Here is a 22,994-nt window from a genome sequence, read left to right as displayed (position 1 = left end):
GTAGTCCTACTGAAACCAACAGAACTACTCATGTGGCTTTGCTGAACTGGAGTCTTCTCCAAGAGATATGTGAGGGGCAGAGATGGGAACAAGAGACTGGAATCTTGACCCCCCCCCCCCGCCCTTCTCTTTATTAATCTGTCCTGTTGTGCCTAGTGATTGCTGGGAAAGTGGAAAATCCAGGTACACAAAATATGCTAATAATAGGCAGTCTAGCCTGAAACTATCTGCCATTGTTTGTGCGCTTGGGTATTATGTAAATATAACTAGTTAAACTCGGGAATGTGAATTTCACTTGGGCGCTTATATACAGTGTACAGGACCAGGCTTGTCTTGTCTATTTCTATGCTGCTTGTTGGGTCAGCCTGCTAGCTTAGTGGTGTAACTGGGAAATCCCTTGAGACTGCAGGCTGGTGTCCCCCGGGCACCAAAGGGTAAAAATTCCACTTTCACAGCTCTTCGCCCTTCACCTCCCCAGAGGTATCCCAACCCTGCCCGAGCCCATTAGCTGTAGCTCTTCCCCCTAATACCGGCTCTGGGCTGGCAGCAGTCGGGCCCGGAATGACTCAAGGGAGAGCGGCGATCAGTGCCCGAGCCCCGGGAGCGCCCCTCCCCGCCTGCTCTGGAAATCGCTTCTCCGCCACCCCGCGCAGCGCACGGAGCTGCCGTGGGGAGGCTGCGGGGCTCGCTCGGCAGGGTCCCGCCGCAGCGCCCGGGGCAGGTGCTCGCCGACGGGTTGTTCCGGCGCCAGGTGCCCGGCCCCTCCCGAGGGCTCCTGGCGCAGGTGAAGGCGGGGCGGAGTCACTTTCAGTTTCGGGCATTGTGGGAAGGCAGGATGGGCGGCGGGGCGCGCACCTGACACTGAGGGGGGAGCCGGGGCGAGCCGCCCGGAGCAGTGACCATGGTGAGTGGGGAGCCGCCAGGCAACGAGCCCCGGCCGCGGCGGGAACTGGGTGTCAGGAACTTCCCCCCCGGCCAGCAGGGCTGGGGCCACCCCCCTGTCGTGTCACCCCGGGACGGGCGCTGGCCCAGACACCTTCCCAAGCTCAGCCTGGCAGGGCCGCCGCTGGGGCGAGCCGGCTGAGGCTCGGCGGGGCGCGGCGCGGCGCGAGAATGAGCCCCCCGCCCCCTCCCCAGGCTGGGTTTGGGCCACACGGCCCTGGGAGCCTCCTATCGCTGTTCAGGCCGGGCTGGGGGCAAAATCTGAAACAGAGGCTGCCCTCCTCCCCCATGACCCCAAAGGGGAGGCTGGCGAGATCCTGTCTGGGGCGCTCACCCAGTGGGCAGTGCTGGGCCCCGCTCTGGGCACTTCCAGCAGGCCCACGGCCTGGCAGTGCCGCTCGAGTTACGCCCCCTGGGTCACACCACCACCCCCTGAAACATGGTCCTGAGCGGCACGGCCACCGTGCGCACCCGCTCACAACACCACTCTGGGGGCCCTCACAAATGGGCCCCCGGGCAAATGACCCCTTTTGTGCCCCAGACCCATAGGTGGGTGACCTGTCTGCTTCCCCTCTTGTACTCTGCCCCAGTGATCAGAGCCTAAATCACATCACCCACCCCTGCAGCACAGTTCCCGCAGTCGGTGACATCTAACATGGTAGAGAACATCATATTTCTGTGACATCTACTTCTGTTTCTTGGTACTCCGTGGAGCATGTACTTTTGAGCAGACAGGCAGTGGTACTGTCTTTCTTTGCCTCTCAGTTTGTGGCTACATATGCTTTTGCATGTTATAGGCTTGCAACAGCTACAATTTCCCTTCTAAGGGCTGCTCTACAGGCAGAGTTCCATTGGTTTCACTTTAGGGCTCATTTTAAACTGACTTGGTTCAATTGATGCAAAAGGCTATATGGACACACTTACTTTGGTTTAAATTAGGGTTATTATAGTGTAGCTTAAGTCGATTAGGAATCAGTTTAAACTAAATTGAAATGTGTGTGTCCACGCAGGGGTCTAAACTGGTTTAACTAAACCAGAGCAGGTTTGTGTGTAGGCCAAACTTAAGGCCTCAATTTTCTAAGCTGTTCTGTGCCCACTGAAGTAAAATGTTGTTGTGTAGTCAGGGCCTAAGACACTCTCAATTCAAATTTGACCACAGAGATAAATATTGTGAAAACCTAAGACAAACAGAAATGTTTGCTTGGCACGTCAACTAAAAAACAATCCAGTGGAAACAGGTTTTTTAAACAATCATTCCCTAACAGTCTTCACAGTACAAACATTCAGCATAGATAGTAATTAGTGTATAAGGCCCTGAAAGTGAACCAGATACTAAACAAAGGTGAAATTGACTAGGTTAGGCCTCCTCTATGCTAGAAAATTAAATTGCTTTGCTACATCGCTCAGGGGTGTGAAAAATCCACAATGCTGAGTGGTGTAATTAAGCTAAGCTAACCCCTAGTATAGAGCGCTCTAGATCGATGAAAAATTCTTCCCTTGGCCTAACTACTGCTTCTTGCGGAGGTGGATTACGTACGCCAAGGGAAGAACCCCTCCCTTTGGTGTAGCTAATGTCTTCACTGTAGTGTAATGGTGCAGTTGTGCCACTGTAGTATTTAAGTGTAGCCGTACACTTATTTTCAGTCTCCACACTGAGAGAAATGGGAAGAAAAGGTAATTCAAATGTTCAAAATTCCAGTTTTAATAATCGGAGCTGTTTTAGACACAGGAAAATGTGCATTTAAAGAAATCCAATTTTTTACATCAACAGTGTTCAGTATTGCTACCTCCAAGTGGTTTAAAAGAATAAATCATCCCCCTCTCCCCAGTTATGAGATTTTTTAAAAGATAAATTTTGGGTTCTTTTTATTTGCCTCTGGCTTTTGAACCATTAGATTGTATGACAAAGCTTGGAAATGTGGGCAACCAGGAGGATACACTCCTCAGATTTTCATATAACTGTGGAAGCTGGAGCTGTAAGAAAAACACCAAGTGTGAGACTCACAACAAAGTGACAAGAATCAGAAACACCAAGTGTCCCCTTAAGGCAGAACAAGTATCACTAGAGCAGAATGAGCCCTGTAGATTCTGGCTCTGATTCATGTGTGTTCTGGGAGACATTCACTTGATGAGTCCACAAGATTTGCCTTTTCCCTGCAAAACATGGACTAGATTTCAGGATGCTCCCTTCTCAGGATCTTCAGGTGAAGCTAGGTGGCTGCTATCCATCTTTTAGCTTGAAAGGGCACTGGGTAGGGGCAGCAGCCATCCATTCTGAAGGGTCATGAAGAGATAGTAGGAGAGGTAAGTACTCTCACTGCAGCTGGTCTCTATGCAGGGCCGGCTCCAGGCACCAGCCCACCAAGCTTGTGCTTGGGGTGGCACCTGGAGGGGGGTGGCGCGGTGCGGTGCTCCGGCTGCCGGGGAGAACGGAGCCCCGACCGGGACTCGCCGCCCTCTCCGCGGCGCTCTGGCCGCCGGGGAGAGCGGAGCCCCGGCCGGGGCTCGCCACCCTCCCTGCGGCGCTCTGGCCGCCGGGGAGAGCGGAGCCCTGGCCAGGGCTTGCCGCCCTCCCTGCGGCGCTCTGGCCGCCGGGGAGAGCGGAGCCCTGGCCGGGGCTTGCCGCCCTCCCTGCGGCGCTCTGGCTGCCAGGGAGAACGGAGCCCCGGCCGGGCACTCCGCCCTCCCCCCGGCCCTCCTCCCAGGGCTCCGGCTGCCCTCCCCCCCCGGCTGCCGGGGAGAGCAGAGCCCCGACTGGGACTCGCTGCCCTCTCCGCAGCGCTCTGGCCGCCGGGGAGAGTGGATTCCCAGCCAGGGCTCGCCGCCCTCACCCCGGGGCTCCGGCCGCCCCCCCCCCCCCGCCCCACCTGGGGGGGGGGGGGGGGACACACGACTGGAGGCTTTTTTGCCTGGGGCGGCAAAAAAGCCAGAGCCGGCCCTGTCTCTACGCTAGCTGTAGGAGCATCACATGGAGGCCCGTCAAGGTTAATGTGTGCTTTCTAAGGATTTTTTTTTCTTCATGAAAGGTAGTGAGTGATATCCTTGTACTCATGACCAGATTTTTCCCATTGGAGGTGTAGGTTCTCAGGCCAGAACTTGTCTATGGTGCCTATATCTTGGTTAGTACTACTTGACAAACCAACTTGTTGACTGGTTGTTAAGTCATCATGCTGGGCTTCTTTCTGGGTGTTCCCTGAACTTCTATCTTGCACAGTTTGCCCGTTGTGTGGATTTGTAATATGAATTGAGCACTGGAACTGAACAGAAACATCAAAACCATCTTTCATTGGAGGCTGGTGTTTGGATTTTGGCTTTGGTCTGAAAGGTAAAGTACAGTAAATACACTGATCCAATCAGAACCAAATTTACAAATGTGTCTGTCTCATTGAGTGCCTTTATAAAGATGTGTCCATCCTCACACTGCTGGTGTGTGTAGAGTATATAATAAAGTGTATATGTCAATGAAAATAATTTCCTTCCCTCTCTTCCCACGCATCCCCACAATGTATTACCTTTCTGATCACCGCCTGAGTTCATCTGACTCAGTCAGTCATTCCCCTAAGTGTAAGTAAAACTTGAGTAAATAAATAGAGCTTGTACTTTACGTTGAAGGTCAACAAACTTGGTCTTTGCCTGACCAACATGGAAAGCTGATTCCAGAGTCTCCCTGATCTAAGGACTTCACAAATACTTTCTGTCCAACACATTTATTATGGCCCATTGGGCATGGGATAAGGAAACACTGCCTACAGTAGTGCCGATTATTGACATATTGGAGACTGTCCATCATATCCGTTTTTCACAGGATTAAACTTGTAAGGCAAATGTGTGTGTTTGTTTATACCCCCTTCCTCAGGCAGCATGATATAGTGAATCTGGCACTGGATTAGAAGTCAAGTAACTAGAGTTCTCTTTAAAGCTCTAACTATCTCACTGTATAATCTTGGGCAAATCATTTGAACTGTCTATGCCTCAGCCTCTCCCTGTTTAAAATGGGGATAATATTGGTTATCCATCTTTGTTACTTTTCCTCCATAAACGTCGAAGCATGTATGTAAGCAATAGAAATTATTTTAGACACAAAAGCTGTTCTTATGCACTTAACTATAGTGTGTTCTCAATTTGTAGATCACATCTTAGCAAGAAAATTGTTACTCTAGTGGAAATACTCTGTAGGCACGGTGTGCTGCATAACTTTAATTCGTGCCATGAAGGTCACTCTTTTCTGCCCAACTATTACTTCTCATCAAGGGAAAGGCTTTTTAAACAGAGTACATTTAACTCTCTAAAGTGTTTCAGATGATATTATTTATTTATTTAGATTATGCTCCCAGTTGAGACTATGCAGACACAAAAAAATTAACCAGTTCACCTTTTCAGGATTGGGAAATCATTCCTGTCGAACAAAAAGTCTGATAAGATGATAGGGGAAATCTGGATCCAGGATACCATAATCTACTTAGGCCTGGAGAAAAAGAACAATTGACTTATCAGGTGTGGAACTGTAGCTGCACCAGTAGTTTGGGTCATATTCACACCACATAGGTCTGAGTGAAAATCCAGCTGCCATGTTTTGTGCAGCTCCATGAGTGACATTTTTGGAAAGTGAAAGAATTAATGGATTTCCCCTTCAAGATCAGCTTGAGCATTGGGAATAGGTATGGGGGAGGTAGGAGCCTATTTTCTACACACTTTAGAAGGAAAGATCAAGGGAGCCTGAGGACTGGAGTATTACAAGGAATCGAGAGCACCAGAAGGTAGAAGGATATTTTGTAGGGGGGAGAGTCTGGAAGAGAGATTGTTAGGGTTGGGAGAGCCTGGAGGATTTCTGGGGCAGTGGTGCAACCTAGAGAAGATGTGGTGGGTGGATGGGGAAAGCCGGGGGAGGGTTGCTGGGAGACCATGGAACCGTGGGGATGTGCAAGGAAATTGGGGCAGTTGGATGCATGAAAAATAGCGGGGCTATGTGCAGACATGTGAGCACTGCCAAATCTGAGTGTGTCATGCAAGATGCAGTGGTGCCAGGAGGGCAGGGGACCATGGCCCTCCCACTTTTTGAAAATGGATGGGCCTGGCTCGTCTACTTTTTGCTGGGGCGGGGGGTGGGGCCTGTCCACCTGGCCAAGCCAGCATGCAGCCGGGATGGGGACAGGAGTCCGGGCAGTTGTGGGAGCCACACATGTGGACCCTCCACCTGCCCGCAATACGGGAGGGCTGACAGCAGCCCCTGGTCTGTCTCCCTGCCCGACCCAAGGCAGGTTGAGGTGGAGAGTCCGTGACTCCGCACCAGCTCCCCACAGCTGCCCGCACGCTCTCCCTGACCCAGCTCCGGCTGCGGGGGGGAGAGGAGGGGGCGGCCTCAGAGCCACGGTCCGGCCATGATAAGAACCACACTGCGGGCAAATATGGAGAGCCGCAGACTCTCCACCTCCCCTGGCGGGGGGGCCATGGGTGGATAACGGGCCGGGGGCTGCTCTTGACGCCCCCCCTCGCCCGACCAGGGCAGGTGGAGGGTCTGCCACGGCTCCCCACAGCTGCCTGTGCAGCTCATATCATGGCCAGGCTGCGGCTCCGAGGCCCTGAGTGGAGCCTGGTTGGGGAGAGCCCTACGGGCAGCTGTGGGGAGCCTGGGTCCCTCCATCTACCCGGGGTGGGGGACCCATCCACTTTTGGGAAGGTTCTGGCACCCTGCTCTTTGGCAGCCCTTTTGTATGATGTGTTTAAAAGGTTCACAGGATAGGATATAAAGAATCGGATACACAGTAAAAGGTAAGAAAGTGCAACAAAGCGCTAAAATGATGAAGCCGTCGATTAAAGAAAAAAATGCAAAGCTAACTGATATCTTGTTGATTGGTGACAGTTGGTATATTCCACTGCCACCAAATGTGGGTAACTAATAATATATGGGAATCTTTTAAAAGAGTATTTTTAGTCTTGTGTTTTGGCATGCAAAATATTCTGGCAGATTACAGTAAAAATAATATTGCTTTCGTTTTTGGACAATGAAAATATAAACATTAGGGCAACAGAACTTCACTTGTAAAACATACAGTATTCACCACATTTCATTTAGGCCCCCATCCAGCTCTCATGGAAGTCAATGGGAGCCTTTCCACTGACGTTTGAGAGTAGAATTGAACATGCGAGTACAATCACTCTTCTTTTACCACACCTGTGCAGCTTCTGCCCATGTCAAGAATTTAACTGTTCCTGCCTTTAGTTAACTGCTATACTATCATGGTTCCAAAGGGTATCCTCTGCCTCTGGCCTTTACTCACTGCCCTCTGGCAGTGGACACCTTTTAGTGCTAAGCCCAGGGCCTCCACTTTTTGCAAAGTGGAGCTCAGCAGTCCCTGCTAACCCAAGACTGAGTCCTTGGCTTCAGCACCTCTGTTTCTCACCATGGCTCCTCCAGCAGGTCCTAATGAGTTTAGACCTGTGTCAGAGACTTACCCTCTTGGGAGCACTTGTAGATGTTTTCAGTAACACAGGACAGCCTCTTCAAAATAAGACAGCATTTCTTAGTCAACTGGAATACAGTGTATAGGCTCCTTTGGTTAGAATGGAAAAGCAAAGCTTGCGTGCTGGCAACACAATCTGCTTCTTTTTCCCCTCAATTCAAACTTCTCATTGCACTGGGCAGTAGCATGCTTAATGCTCAGTGCCTCGTTTCAAACTGCAGTCATGCTGAATTAAGGTGAGCAGCTCACACTAGGGATGTAAATATAGTTTTAAAAGTTAACCGTTTAAATGATCGAAATTGTATCGTTTAAACGGTTAACCGATTAAAGGGAGAGGGGCCGCTGTGGCCGGCATGAGGCTTCTGGAGTCAGCTGGCCAGCCCGGAGTTTACCGGTTAAAGTGGGTTAACCGGTAAGACTAATGTTTACAGGTTAAAATTTTACATTCCTAGCTCACCCCCCACCCACCCCCGAGGCCCAGGCTGGGGAGGGGGTTGTGAAAACTCCCTTTGGCCCAGCAGTCTTAAAAGTGAATGGTCTGGTCCTTGCTGTCCTTTGTATCTCCAATAGCTCCATTCACATGTTGACAGTTCTTGTATTTCATTCTTAACCAACCCAGACATGCCTGCATGACCAGCAACCTTCTCTGATTTCCCTGTCATTAGACCCTCAATCTGAGTTGGTGGTAATACAAATGTGAGTGGGGAAAACTGAGTCATGCATATTTTCCATAAAAATAATACAGAAGTTCTCCATAACAGACATTCCAAGGAAAATATCTCAAACACTTAACTAGTATTCAGTTGTCCATTCCAAGCTCTAGAAAAGCACTTTGCTTTTGTATTATATTTCAGCCATTGTAAACTCTCAGAATTACTAATTGGAGTTGTTGTGGAGTATGAATGATTCTCTAGCTTATGGGAGTAACATCCCTACTCTGTCTACTTTCCTTCTCAACCCAGCCACTCCCCAAAAGCACTTTCAAAAGATAAGCCTTGTGTTTTGCCTAAAATTAACTCTTCCAGGTCCTGACAGACCAAAAGGTTGTGTATGGATAAGGAACCAAACTCCAAAGTTGAGGAAGGATATTCTAGTGGTTTTGATGCTAGCCTGGGGGGCCAGGTTTGATTCTCTGATCTACCCCAGACTTCCAGTGTCACTAGTCTCTCTATGGCTCAGTTTCCCATCTGTAAAATGCAGCTAAACAATAAAGTGGGACTCAGATTAGAGTGTGCTGCAGATGGAAGGTGAGTTGGGCTGTTGTTTGATTTAGTTCAATCTGAATCTGTACCTGTGCCTTTTAATGATGTAACAGTAAGATGTAAATTGAAAATATCTCCTTTAACATGAAGAACTTTGAAACTTGTTTCAGGACAGAGGGTGAGCTGGAGAAGGGAACAAAGGCACACCCTTCCCTGTTAGTCTCATGTCATGACTCATAAGGCTGCTGGATGGCTCAGAACATTCTTGTTCCACCAGACACTGATTTCCTCAGGCTAAAATATTATGCCATCAGCTGGGTGAGAAGTCATTGAAACTTGATAGCTTTTAAGTGCCTCACATCCCCAGAACAACAAAGACGATTGCTTGGTTCCCTGCAAGGTCAGAATCAGAGGAGGGTTCTGGGATTAAATTCCCAGATATCAGGGCTTTCCTTTGTGGTTGTGCTGATGTAGATAACCTTGGATATGCTAAAAGTTGTGGGGACATTTAAATTTGCTGTGACAGAGTGCAGGGGCACTATCCGCCACCACGAACATGGGTTTAATTTCAGATCAGTTTCCCCTCCGCTTGCGCCTGTGTTCAGAGAAACAGCTATACGAATAGCTGCCAGTTGGGTAGGGAGTATAGAATGCTTTGGAATTTAGGACTCTGCACTGAACATTGTAGGACTGGGTCTGAAACCTATAGATATGGAATTTTCTGCTGAACTTACTTTCAGTTCTTGGTATAAATATAATTTCTTAAGGAAAAAGCCTGGCTGACCAAGAGGTTTTTTTTCTTTCCTTCTTCTGCTGAGTCATTCCTTCATCATCTGTGGCCCTTTCAGATTGTTTGTTGTTCCATCACTCACCCTTAGCTTGTCTCCTTGTACCTATGGTAACTGAGCAGTGGCTGTTTTCAGAAGTGTATGAATAGTTACAAAAGCAGACCTTAGAGACCAGGAGGGCAGAGAGAGATGCCATTTTGTGCTGACAATGAGCTTCTCCATGAAAGACTCCATCTTGGGATCAGACTGCCATTAAAACTAGTTGAATGAAAAGAAGGGTATGATTTAGGGTTACCATTCCCCCGGATTCCCCCGGACATGTCCGGCTTTTTGAGCTAAAAATAGTGTCCGGGGGGAATTTGTAAATGTCCGGACTTCCCCCCTCCTCCCCCCCATGCAGAGCACGCGCGGCTAACAGGGCAGCCGGCCGGATGGTGCCACTTACATGGGGCTCCAACAGCCAGAGAGAGCCCCTCCTCTCCCCTGCAGCAGAGATCACTCCCTCCCTCCCTGCATTCGCAGATCGCCTCCGGCAGTCTGGAGCTCCTCCCCCACTGCTGCCCAGCGTGCCGGGACGAGCGGCTCCAGCCGTTCCTGAGCAAGCTCACAGAGACATTAGGCGAAGGCCAACAACAAGGGGGCCAGGGGGCTGGAGAAGGGACAGGGAGGTTTTGGAGGGGGCAGTCAAGGGGGGGGTCGGGAATTCGGTTGGGGCTTTCTGGGGGGTGTGTGGATAAGGTTTTGGGCAGTCAGGGTACAGGTAGGGGGTAGGGTCCTGGGGGGCAGTTAGGGTGTGGGGGGTCTTAGAAGGGGGAAGTTAGAGGACAAGGAACAGGGAGGCTTAGGTGGGGGGGGTTCTGGAGGGCAGTTAGGGGCAGGGGTCCCAGGAGGGGGCAGTCAGGGAACAAGGAGCGGGGGGAGGGTTGGGGATTCTGGGGGGGCGGGAAGTGGGGGGCAGGGGCGGGGCTAGGGCAGGGCGGGGCTAGGGCGGGGCTCCTCCCGTCCTTTTTTTTACTTGCTGAAATATGGTAACCCTTGTATGATTGCATAGTTAATTGTTCTGAATGTCTTAAATGCTGTTGCTTCATGTAACCTAAGATAATCAATAGCATCACCAGACCCATCTAGGTTCTCCAGTGCTGAGGTTAAAATTTATCACCCTTAAATGTCATCTCAGAGGTACAACAAATATCGCTCTTGTTTTAGTTAATTGGATTTGAACCCTTGTAATTCAGTCACAACGCATTCTACGATTGCTTAGTCCAGGCCAGTTTTCAGGGAGACTTTAGGCCTGATTCTCCTCTCACCTACACTAGTGTAACTTGGTTGGGATAACTCTGTCGAAGTCAGTGAAATTATACAGGTGTAAGTGACAGGAGAAGAATGAGGCAATATTCTCATGATACTTGGCAGGCTGTGTTTAGCTAGTCTTCGAGCCTGAGAGAACTTCCAGGGACTGTCTTTGCCCAGCTATTTGAAAATAAAATCCTCTTTATATTCATTACAACCAAATCCTGTCTCTTCTCTATGGAAATGCTATGAACCCAACTGCCCCTCTGGTGGGAGGAGACTAGCCTTGCTGCTTGTAGAAAGGAACATTGCGAACCTACCTGTATGTTCAGAAGGTAATTAAGAGAGAATGTTATCAACTGATGAGGTGAGGGATTCGGTCAAGGGACTGGGCTCATCTAACCTGTCGTGATACAGCTTTGGTGATTGAAAAAGGGCATAGACAACCGTGACGATAGCATGTCAGTCCTTGGATAGGGAATGAGATTTAAAACCCTGAAGAATAGTTCTAGCCCAAGTTGTGGGCTCTGTAAAGTGGCTTAGAATTTGTAATGGTTTTCTTTAAACGTATCTGAGGCCATTGTGGTCAGAATATTTTCTGAGCTGGTTCAATGTTAAATGGTGTCAACATCCTTAAGTCTCATCTAATAAATCAGGTTGACATTTGCATCAGAGACAATAATATAATTAAAGTGACAATTCTGCATTATACTGTCCTCCTGTGTTACTAAACTTCTTGGCATAGATTTTGCCTTGGTATAAGAACTAGGGAGTTTGAACCTAGGAGCAACAGGAAAAAAAAATCACATCTGTTGAGATTAATTGATTAATCATCAATTGTTAGATCCTTAATTCCACATATAAAAGAATATAGACTGGAATTTTTAATACAAGCTTAAAGTGACATACAGTACATTCCGATGTGGCCAGGTTTGAAACTCTGTGAGATCTACAAAACATTCCAAGTTTGAAACAACTTGACTGATTTTCTGTGACTTAGAAATGTTTGAAGTTGAATGGCCCGGAGGTAGGGTTGCCAACCCTCCCAATTTCACCAGGACTCTCCTGGAATTGGGCTTTATCTCCTGTAGGCTACTGAAGCCAAACTGGGGGATTTTAGGCTGCTAAAAGTCCAGTGGGGCTAAGGCAGGCTCTCTACCTGCCCTGGCTCCGCACCACTCCAGGAAGTGGCTGGCACATCCCTGCAGCCCCTGGGGGGAGGAGGGGGTGACGGGGTCTCCGCGCGCTGCCCCTACCCCGAACACTGACTCCACAGCTCCCGGGAACTAAGGCCAATGGGAGCTGCAGGGGCAGTACCTGCAGGCAGGGGCAGCGCACGGAGCCCCCACCCCCAGGGGCTGCAGGGATGTGCCAACCACGTCCAGGAGCGGCACGGGGCCGGGGCAGGCAGGGAGTCTGCCGTAGCCCTGCTGCACCGCTGACTGAGAAGCCCTGCTGCACCGCTGACTGAGAGCCGCCTGAGGTAAGCACTGCCTGGCCAGAGCCCTCATCTCCTCCCGCACTCCAACCCCCTGCCCCAGCCCTGAGCCCCCTCCCGCAGCCCACATCCCCTCCCACACCCCAACCTCTGCACCCCCTCCAGCACCCAAATTCCCTCCCAGAGCTTGCACCCCACACTCCTTCCTGCACCCCAACCCCCAGTCCGGAGCCTCCTCCCACACTCTGAACGCCTCATGCCCACCCCAGAGCCTGCACCCCCAGCCAGAGCCCTCACTGCCTCCAACACCCCAACCCCCTCCCCCAGGCCGGTGAAAGTGAGTGAGGGTGGGGGAGAGTGAGCGACGGAGGCAGGAATGGAATGAGTGGGGCAGGGCCTTGGAGAAGAGGTAGGGCAGGTCAAGGGTGTTTGGGTTTGTGAGATTAGATAGTTGGCAACCCTATCCAGAGTTTCAGGTGTGACCCATCAATCTAAACCAAACTGAAGTTGGAGAGAATGCTGATTCTGAGACAGTTGTGGGAAGGAAACAATTAAGGTAACAAGGTCATGTGAGTCAGAGCCACTAGATTATGCCAAAGCCCCACAACCAAAATAAGGTAAGTGAGATGTGGTTTTTGTATCTTTAGAAAGCAGTAAAGGACCCACACACTACTTATATAATCTGTAAACTGAGCAAGTTCAAATGAAAAAATGAAAAGAAACGTTTTGATCTTTTCCAATTTACTGTGAGAATGTTTGGATTGTCAAATTCTGGGCCATTCCACTTTTAAACATTCAATAGCTTTGAAACTACTGGCATGGCTTTCTTCCTCCAGGGTTGGGTTTGTAGATTTCACTGAGACTCTATGAATTGTAACTGTCTGCAAGACAGGTTATATAAGAAATTCTGGTTTGTACTTAATTATATGTTATATTGAATGGCAACAGATAAATTATAAAGATATATGGAAAGACCATATATGAAAGTACCATGAGAGCAAAGTTAAACCTTAACTTTCAATCTTTGTTCTGTATTTTTGCGTTTTGAGAGCTTAATTTTGAACCGTAAGATTACGTAAATTCTAGGTTTCTTTGGACTAGAATGAAAAAAAAAATATATATATATATATATATCACTCTTTACAAATGTAATACGAAGTGTGACCTTTTAGTTTTTTTTACTAAACCTGTATTTAGATGGTCTCCATAAACAACATATCTATTACTACATGTTATAAAATGGATCTGATTGATATATGGCAATGTCAATAATTAATTTATTAATAAAGTGATAAAGCAAATATATTTTCACTCTCAAAGAACACTGCATAGATAGGCTATTAGTGTTTTGTCTACACACTTCAGTACTTCCAGGTCCATTAGTATAACAAAATATTCCTTTACAGTATGCTTTCATGAACACGTGTGTGAGGATGAGCAACATGCTATATTGTATCAATACTTTTGAGAAGAGCAAAGCTGAAGTGAAAGAAGCAGTGTCTATCCAACAGTGAAGTAATAAATGTCAGTTGGAGTTTGGGGTCTATGGTTCTGGGGAGTAGGATTGAGCTCTTGTGGATGTAATATTGCTCTTTGCTTCCCTGAGGATGCTCCAGATTGAGTGAAATTTGGAGACTAGGAAAAGGGATGAGAGGGACTAGAAAGAGAAAAGACAAATGGTTTCTCCTCTTCTAAGTATAATTGTCTGCTGCTTTCTCAGAAATTGCTTCTGTTAGAGTAGTAGTGGAGTGGCCCAAGCTTTGCAATAAGCTTGAGCTTAGTGTGTACTATTTTACTGTAAACTGTAATGGAGGGGGACAGATGTAGAGACTCTCACCTATCCTCTAATTGTAAATTTTTTGAAAGTAATAATGAAGTTAGATTAGTGTATACAATTACATGCTGCACACACACAATAATAGAATAATAGAAATGTAGGGCTGGAAGGGACCTCAGTAGGTCATCTAATCCAGTCCCCTGCACTGAAAAACCATTCCTGACAGGTGTTTGTCTAACCTGCTCTTAACAATGATGGAGGTTCCAGTGCTTAATTAGTCTATGTTGGAGCAGACGGGTGTGTCTGGCTCAGCAAAACAGGGTGCTGGGGTCCCGAGCTGGCAGGGAAAGCAGGGGCAGAGGTAGTCTTGGCACATCATTGGCAGCTCCCATGGGGGGGTTCTGTGATCTAACCCATCACAACCACAAAAACAAAATGTGAGCTCAAGCTGCTGGCTGTGCAGCAGGAAAACAGCTCTCAGACCTGTGAAAACATCAGTGGGCAAGTGCACCCGACAAAAGAGGTTCACTTCCATTTCTTTCAAACATTTTTCCTACCCTTTGTTTGGTGAGTGAGCATGTGAGTTAAGTGTGTGTGAAATGAGTGAGTGAACATGTGAGTGAACTGTCTTGTGGGATTACCAGTCCTCTGGGCTTTAGCAAGCAGTTCAAACACAGTTATTGAACATGAGTAATTTAAAGGGTTGTTTAACACTTCATGTCTGATATACACAAGTCTTCACGGAAGAACTGGTGCTTCACCATGTATGAAAAAAATGATTGGCATTTTGAGATGTTACAGACTAACTAATTCTATAGTGAACATTTTCCATGTTGATTTGGTTGCTCGGTAATGTAGTGTGTGACGCCACTTCTGGTAGGTATACTCAGAAGCTGCCCATTGGATTGGGTCCCATTCAAAATAGGGTTGGGGGGGGAGGAAGAGGTGGTGCTGGTGCCCACTTCATAACTTTTAGCCCAATGGTTAGAGCACTTACCTGGGATCAGGGTTCAGTTTCCCTGAAGGGGGGCGGGGAGAGCATTTAAACAGGGGTCTCCCACCTCTGAGGGGAGGGCTCCAACCAGCAAGCTATGGAATTCTTTTGTTGTGGGACTACTTCTATTGAAGCTGTTCACTTGCTGACCCAGTGCACCGATTGCCTTCATCCTCTGAGAGTTAACACTGCTTTTGAAAATGCAATCATCTTAACAAAGGCCGCGGAGGTAACTTGCTGTGCAGATAGCAAAATAACCCTTAGCCCACTCAGCCCCCGGGTCAGCAGACAACTCTATATGTACAGTAAGCACTGTGTCTGAATCTCTGTGTAGGTGGCCTTTACAATTCTAGAATTATTATAACCTCATTATGTCAAAACAAGTTGATAGCACAAACAGAGCCATGCTGGGGCATAGTCCTTTGATCTTAATTGGGCCATTCCTGCTGAGCTGCCAGAAATTTATTTTTTTTACTTGGGTAACTCATTGGGACATCATTAAAACTATTAGACTTTCAGCAGCTACAAAATCCAGTTCATTTTATCAAGCTAACTAGTCCAATCATAGCAATGGCCATTTCCTGGAGCTTTACTAATCATTCCACAGGGAGAATAGAATACAACCTTTCATCTTCCCCAAAATGATCACATTTTTGAAACCTTCCTGATTAATTCACAACTCTTAGTCTCCAGATAAGTCATTTGCCTACCACTATGACAGACATATTATCAAGGACAGAGCATGTATGGGTAGGTCTTTGTGTGAATGCAGTACAGTACTTTCAGAAGGAAGGAGGAGCCTAGAACCCATCACAGAGAACATCACAAAGACGCAGAGTATTTGAGGCCATTGGTTTCTCATACAAAACAACTAAAAACAAACTAGTTGCAGTTCAGATCCATTGTGAAATATGAATGCTGTGAATAAGATACAGTATTTTCTTCTGTTGCCAACAGAATTGTCTGTAAATGCCCTTAGTAAAGGGTTTTTTATCATGTGTGTAGGGACATACAATGTGTGTGTGACTTGTGCCCAGTAAGCCAATTTTATCAGTATTCTCCAAAGATTTACAGCTAGAAAAGGCAATTTGTTATATCTTGAATAATCTTAAACAATTATTTCTCTCTGCTGATACTAATTTAAATATTTAAACAAATCATTCTGAAATTAAGAAAATATGATCCAAGGTTTTTTTCCTTCCAACTGAGTGTGCTTCAATGTGTAATATATAAATGTGGGCTTTTATTAGCCACCAAGTAGTTCTGAATTATGAATACATATTCTGTTTAAAAACCCAGCTGCAGAGAGATTAGAAGCAGGGTGTTTTTTTCAGAAGCTTCACTGGTGCACTTCTGTTTGCTGATGTATTTATAATTTACTGGAATGCAAGGCTTTCTTTGCAGAATGCTTAATTCTAATCCTGAATCTTAACTGCAACCTGAACTTCAATCCTTTAATATGTTTTAAATTGTCCATATATAAGACATGGGTCCATGCCACATCCTATTAGATCTTCAGCTGATGTCAGAGTAGCCCCATTGACTTTAGTGGAGCTCCATGGATTTACACCAGCAGAGGGCATGGCTCAGCATTTAGATCTGGAGTCTGAGCATTTCATATCTGAGATGTCCCTGTCTAGAGCCTGACTCTTGCATCCACTCCTGCAGTATAAAGGAGTCAGAAACCCAGCAAATTCAGACTCTTCACGATTCTCCCTGTATGGAAGGAATCCCCAAGTAGTGTAAAACCACCATAGCAACTCTTGCACAAGTCCCTTCCCAGCCCACAGCATGTGGGGATTCTTGTGAGGGGGAAAAGCGAGGGTCTGTGCACTGTTCTGCCTCATCAATCCTCAGCTGATAGAATAGTCTCTTGGGGCTGTGGGCAGCTGGGCCAAAAGCGCTCTTGACCTGTGCAAGGTCCAGGTTGGTTCCTGGCTTGGCCCGTTGTCAGGGGGAATGCAGAGGTGATGCAAAGCTGCCTTCTCCCTCCAGCTACTGAGTTCTGCCCCAGAGAATCTGTCCCAGCGAATCTGGACCCATTTGGCTCTCAGTAAAGAGGGACAGTTAATGGAATTCAGCTATAGGGCCGGATGTTGAACAACCCCAGAATTCAATGGTGTTTGGATCCAGGAATTTGGTTCTGGCCAATTTCTTCTTTACATGGAAATGAAGCTTTATCAAGGGGGGAAATTGATGGTTCTTAATTTGAACCAAGGTGTAATAGTCCAGTTTTTGCACATGTGCTTGGTGGTCTTTTTTTAAAACTAATAGTTTAGATTAGGGCTGTCAAGTGATTAAAAAGATTTATTGCATGATTAAACAATAATAGAATACCATTTATTTAAATGTTTTAGGATGTTTTCTAAATTTTCAAATATATTGATTTCACTTAGAACACAGAATACAAAGTGTACAGTGCTCACTTGATATTTATTTTTGAGTACAAATATTTGCACTGTAAAAAACAAAAGAAATAGTATTTTTCAATTCACCTAATACAAGTATTGTAGTGCAATCTCTTTATAATGAAGGTTGAACTTACAAATGTAAAATTATGTACAAAAAATAACTGCATTCAAAAATAAAACAATATAAAACTTTAGACTCTACAAGTCCACTCAGTCCTACTTCAGCCAATCGCTCAGACAAACACGTTTGGTTACAATTTGCAGGAGATAATGCCGCCCACGTCTTGTTTACAATGTCACCTGAAAGTGAGAACACTATTCGCATGGCACTGTTGTAGCTGGCATCGCAAGATATTTACGTGCCAGATGCTCTAAAGATTCATATGTCCCTTCGTGCTTCAACTACCATTCCAGAGGACATATGTCCATGCTGATGACGGGTTCTGCTTGATAACGATCCAAAGCAGTGCAGACCGACGCATGTTCATTTTAATCATCTGAGTCAGATGACACCAAAAGAAGGTTGATTTTCTTTTTTGGTGGTTTGGGTTCTGTAGTTTCCTCATCGGAGTGTTGCTCATTTAAGACATCTGAAAGCATTCTCCACATCTCGTCTGTCTCAGATTTTGCAAGGCAGCCATGATGGTGAAGCTCATGCCAATAGCCTCCATCTGTTCTTCCATCTTTCTCCCGTCCCCAAAGTCTCTTTCTTTAAGCACCCAAACAGAGAAGAATGGTTGGAATAGCACAGCCCCTCATTATTTTGTCCACCAATTAGGCCTCAGATCTGACACCCCAATTTTGGTTCATTAATTTCTGGACCCACATTTTCTTATCTGCCAAGCATGATCGTAACACAGTCCTTGAGTTATATCAGTGAGCCTTTTTGTTTAGATTAATTTTAGTCTGTCACCCTTTCATATCTTTTCCCATCAACATTTGTTATTAAAGGTTATTGTGACATCTTATGAATTTTTACATACTTTTTACAGTTGAGCTCAGAATTAGGGTAAATTTGTAGGCTCAATTATCAGAACACTCCTTCCCTCTAATTAGGAGAGGGGTGGGGACTGTATTAGTGCCTTGGCACATCTGAAATATTCTAATATATGTCCAGGTATCTTTCATTATATAATTCACAAAACTCTCCGAGATAAGATTAGCCCTTAAAAATCTCTGAATAAAATAAAAATCATGCATTTGATTGCATCTTCATTTCTTTCATATGCTTAAGTGAGGAATGTGTTTTACTAGGGCTGACATTAGATGTGTATGGTAATAATGAAATTCTTGAGAGCTTAAGTGCCATAGGCATTATATTGGCCCTCTGCACGTGGGTGAATTGTTCTTTGCCAGTTGCCATGTTCCTTTGTAATAAAGTAAAGAATGGCAGTTGATTTGCTGCTTCCTGGAAAAACAATTGCATGTGACCCGGTATTATCATGTTGTTTTGTTTACTCTAGATACGCTTTATACTGCTGTTCAGCCGACAAGGGAAATTAAGACTGCAGAAGTGGTACATAACGTTACCTGACAAAGAGAGGAAAAAGATCACACGGGAAATTGTTCAGATTATTCTGGCTCGCAGTCAAAAGATGAGCAGTTTTGTCGACTGGAAAGACCTAAAGCTAGTTTACAAAAGGTGTGAGTAGTTTTATAAGAATAAAGATTATATATATAGAGAGAGAGAAAGAGAGAGACACACATACACACGTACCTTAATCTTGTAAATGCTACTAGGATGAAGCACATGAGGAACAATGAGTGCCATGAGGGTTTGAAAATGCTGTATGTAAGAGCCTGAAACTAGGAACAATGCAGGTTGATTCTAAACAAAATCAGCTTGCCTTTCCCCATTCCATAAATTGACACAGTGAATTGCCATTAGAAAAATACCGGTATTGCTTACCACTGAAGAAAAACGGGAGTAAGAATTGATTGACAGTTTAAATTATAGAAGATGCTATGCTTAGCTAATCTTGCTAATTTAAAGGTATTGTGCTGAAAAGCATGTTGTGCTTTGTCAATGTATTGCAAGGTTACACACACTGTATTGAGGCGTCTTCTGCCAAATCATAGCTTTGAAGTATTTCCCATTCTGGAACTTGTATCTTCCCCAGGTACATGAGCCTGAGTGGTAACAGGCTATCTCTGCCTTTATAGTTACAGGAGAGAAATGAAGGCCCTAAAACAGAAGTCCACCCTTATTCAGCAAAGCACTAAAATTAAGTATGTTCTTAAGTGCTTTGTTGAAAAGGGATAGACGGACACAGGTTTAGATGCTTTCCTGAAATGGTGCTCCAGCCACTACTCTGAGAAGAATGCTCAGGTGGATATTCCTCCTCCCCCCTCATTAAACTAGATTAACTAAATATAAAACTCTGCTACCAATCAGAAGAAAGAATTGATCAGCACGAGTAGTTACATGTAATCTGTTTCTTGAAATATGCACAAATTACCCTATTAACCATTTGGTAGCCTGAATAGTGGCCCAAATGTTTGTTCTTTCTATGCATTTTTTTTAAAGCACAAAATTATTCTACAATCTAAAACAATACACCTACAGTAGGTGTACACAATACATCTAGTGCTGTCCACACCGGCGCTTAGGTCAGTATACTTTATGATGCTAAGGGGGGATGGCTTTTTCACATCCCTGAGCAACGTAAATTATACCACAGTAAGTGCTAGTGTAGACATAGCCTTACTGTAGAGAACAGACTTGCATAGGCAGGGATATGAACCAAATTATCTCTGTGATTGAGTTATTACTTCAGGTTTTACCAAGCACTCACCCATTTTCATTTTTATTTTTGTAGGTATGCTAGTTTATATTTTTGCTGTGCAATAGAAGACCAGGATAATGAGCTGCTGACACTAGAGGTTGTTCATCGTTATGTAGAACTACTGGACAGGTATTTTGGAAATGTAAGTCTCCTTTTCTTCCTTAAGTTGTGATAATTTTTGCCCTTTAGTTGTTTGTCACAAAGTCAGGTGTGAAAATCTCTGTAGCTGCTCTTACTCAACCTTTTCCTCTGCCTTGGTTGTACCATGTCCCCACATCCAGCATGAGGTGGATATGACAGTAAAATAGTGCCCAGGCTATTATAGGGAGTTTATGTCCCATAATATGCCTGACCCCAAAGAGAATCCAATCCTGACATTTCACATGCCACATCTCTTCCCAAGGGAGATATCTAGAAAGTTTTTGGGAAAAATCAGAAAAAGAATTTTAAAATGGGGGGAGGGGAGGCGTTTGTTGTTTTGTTTTAAATTTTCAAAAATGACCTTACTTTTTTTAGCTCATATCAAGCAACAGGAAACACTGCATGAGGGCAAGATATCAGCAGGGTGTGCAGGAATAATGAGGGTGGTATGGGCCAGGGGGCATGGAGATGGTCCATGGGAGGCATTGGGTGCTGCAGGAGACCCACTTTTATGAATGTTTTCTACCATGTTCTCTTGAGCAGTTGATTTATCTGATTCCTCCTTAACATAAATCATTGTGCTGTGTCTTCCATTGTCTTTTTGGTTTTGGTCTGTCAGAGACGGTAAGATGTTTTGGGCAGAGAATATGTCTTATTAAAAGTTGTTTCATGAAGTAAGTATTCTATAACAAATCTGTTTATACTTACTTAGTCTTTGTTCGTGCAGAGAAGAATATGATTTCACTAGCGCCAAAGTTGTGATATCACTTCATATTCAGTATTTCTATTTCTTACTTTACTGTCTGCTACAAGAGTGCATACGCTGAGTAGGTTTGGCAATCTATAAGCTCTAAGAATGCTAATACATATAATGCTATAATATTGTGCCTAAATGTGTATTTTGCTTCATCAGGTGTGCGAGCTGGATATTATCTTTAATTTTGAAAAGGCTTATTTTATTCTTGATGAGTTTATAATGGGTGGAGAAATACAAGAAACATCAAAGAAATCAGCAGTGAAAGCCATAGAAGATTCTGATATGTTACAAGAGGTAAGACAGAGGCACACACCTCGCTACAGTTTTTTTGTCTGACAGGAGTACTGTTTGATGTCCCAACATGTCTGAAGTTTAGTACTACGAGGTACAACCGTATAATTACAAAAGGTGGCAATATCTTATACCCTTCTTTCAATCCTCTGGCATCCTGTGATATGGTATTAAGTTATTCATATGCTATCGGTGGCTACTTTGCAAGTAGAATGGTTGTTAATCAGTCATGTCAGTTGCTAGATATTAGACACTGCATTAAGAATTTGTTTTATATAAATGTTTAAATGACGTTTAACACGTCATGGTAGAGGGTCTGAATGTTCAAGTTTTTTGTTTTTTTGTTTTTGTTTCACTAATAAATTGACAAACGACCTACATGGTAATATCAAAATCAGCACAAGTATGTGCTGGTAACCTCCAGTTTGTCCATAACTAGACCATGTAATGGTACCTATGAGGAATAGGTGTGAGACTTATTCAAAAACCTGCAGGAATGAGCTTCATTTTCCTACATTGTAAATTACCTTAGTGAGCTGAGAATGGTAAGAACTGGCAAATGCGATGGATGATTCAATTTTCAGGACAATCATTAACATGGAAGAAAATGAAAGGCTGGTAGAACTAGTTAGGAAAACACTATGTGAATAGGCCCTTTGCATTTTTTTTTTTTCAGTACAAGCTGGTATTTGCACATGCTGATAGGGTGAAACAGCCAGAGCGGGTTAAGAGCAGCCTGTGCATAACTCAGAATGGGTTTAAAGGGGGTGGGGGGGAGGCAAGGGGAAAGGCCTCTGCTGTCTGCTTTGGTCAAAGGAAAAGCTTTGTTTTTCTGGCGCATGGGCCTGAGGGAGGCATGGGCAAGGCACTGGTTCTTTCCTGAGCTGTTGAGGGAGCCCACCAGCTTGCAGTAGTGGCATGTACAAAACACCAGCTAGATATAGCAACTACATGTGCAAGTTCAGTCTAACAGGGTTTTAAAGTATTATTATTGTAGATATTTCATTGATTAGTGTTTGTTCATAGGGCCCAGATCTGATGGAAATCAATCAAAAATTCCAACCCTGTTCAATGGGAACAACTCAGGTCCTTACTGTATTTCATAGTATTTTACAATCTGTAACACCTCACTTGCTATTCTTTTTTTTTTTTTTTTTTTCCAGACAATGGAGGAATATATGAACAAACCTGCATTTTAACTTTAAAACCTCTTGGAGGGACAGAGATGCTGCTTACTATCTGTAAAATTCACTTGTTGAAATTGCTTTTCTATGTGCCAGAGCCTCTGAGAAATACCAAAAACCAATAACTAAAGGGATTTGTATAGTAGTCAAAATGAAGGTCAGCTCCAATAGTGTATATTGTTCTATATAGTAGTTTCTTAAAAGTGTTATTACACTTAATCTAGACACTATCCTCCTCCTAGACTAAAAACTAGTTTTTATACAATGGCTTTTAGCTATGAACTTTTTCAGTCTAAGAAAATATTTGCAAAAGATATTTATACTAGTTTTAGTCCATCACTGATTGCATCAGTATACTTTTGTAATAATATATTTTTTGAATGTAATGATTATTCTGGTCTAATAATAATAATTTTTCTTAAAAGCTGTTTTTTTTTTTCTGGAGTCTGCTTTGAAGACCTGTTAACACTTAAAATGCATATGCATCTCTTCAGCTCACCCTCTCCTGCCACTTCCTAGTAGGAGTACTATC

At 44.9% G+C, this 22,994-nt stretch overlaps 1 protein-coding gene across 1 annotated transcript; it reads left to right on the top strand.

Moving 5' to 3' along the window:
• The first annotated feature begins 536 nt into the window (after positions 1-536).
• AP1S3 (adaptor related protein complex 1 subunit sigma 3) lies at positions 537-22,890 on the top strand. The gene is made up of 5 exons (XM_034782197.1): positions 537-904; positions 18,767-18,945; positions 20,123-20,231; positions 21,144-21,281; positions 22,442-22,890. The coding sequence occupies exons 1-5, from the start codon at positions 902-904 to the stop codon at positions 22,475-22,477; spliced, it is 465 nt and encodes a 154-aa protein (XP_034638088.1). The 5' UTR covers positions 537-901; the 3' UTR covers positions 22,478-22,890.
• The last annotated feature ends 104 nt before the right edge of the window (positions 22,891-22,994 follow it).

Source organism: Trachemys scripta, chromosome 9 (assembly GCF_013100865.1).
Source record: "Trachemys scripta elegans isolate TJP31775 chromosome 9, CAS_Tse_1.0, whole genome shotgun sequence".
NCBI classification, from domain to species: domain Eukaryota; kingdom Metazoa; phylum Chordata; order Testudines; family Emydidae; genus Trachemys; species Trachemys scripta.
Note: the sequence above shows the minus strand (reverse complement) of the source record. Positions and strands in the feature narration are given on the sequence as shown.

Bases quoted from the DNA above. Each gene is read 5' to 3' on its own strand.
- AP1S3 (XM_034782197.1), top strand. The intron at 20,232-21,143 runs GTAAGTCTCCTT...TTGCTTCATCAG, and splicing joins TGGACAGGTATTTTGGAAAT to GTGTGCGAGCTGGATATTAT. The intron at 21,282-22,441 runs GTAAGACAGAGG...TTTTTTTTCCAG, and splicing joins ATTCTGATATGTTACAAGAG to ACAATGGAGGAATATATGAA.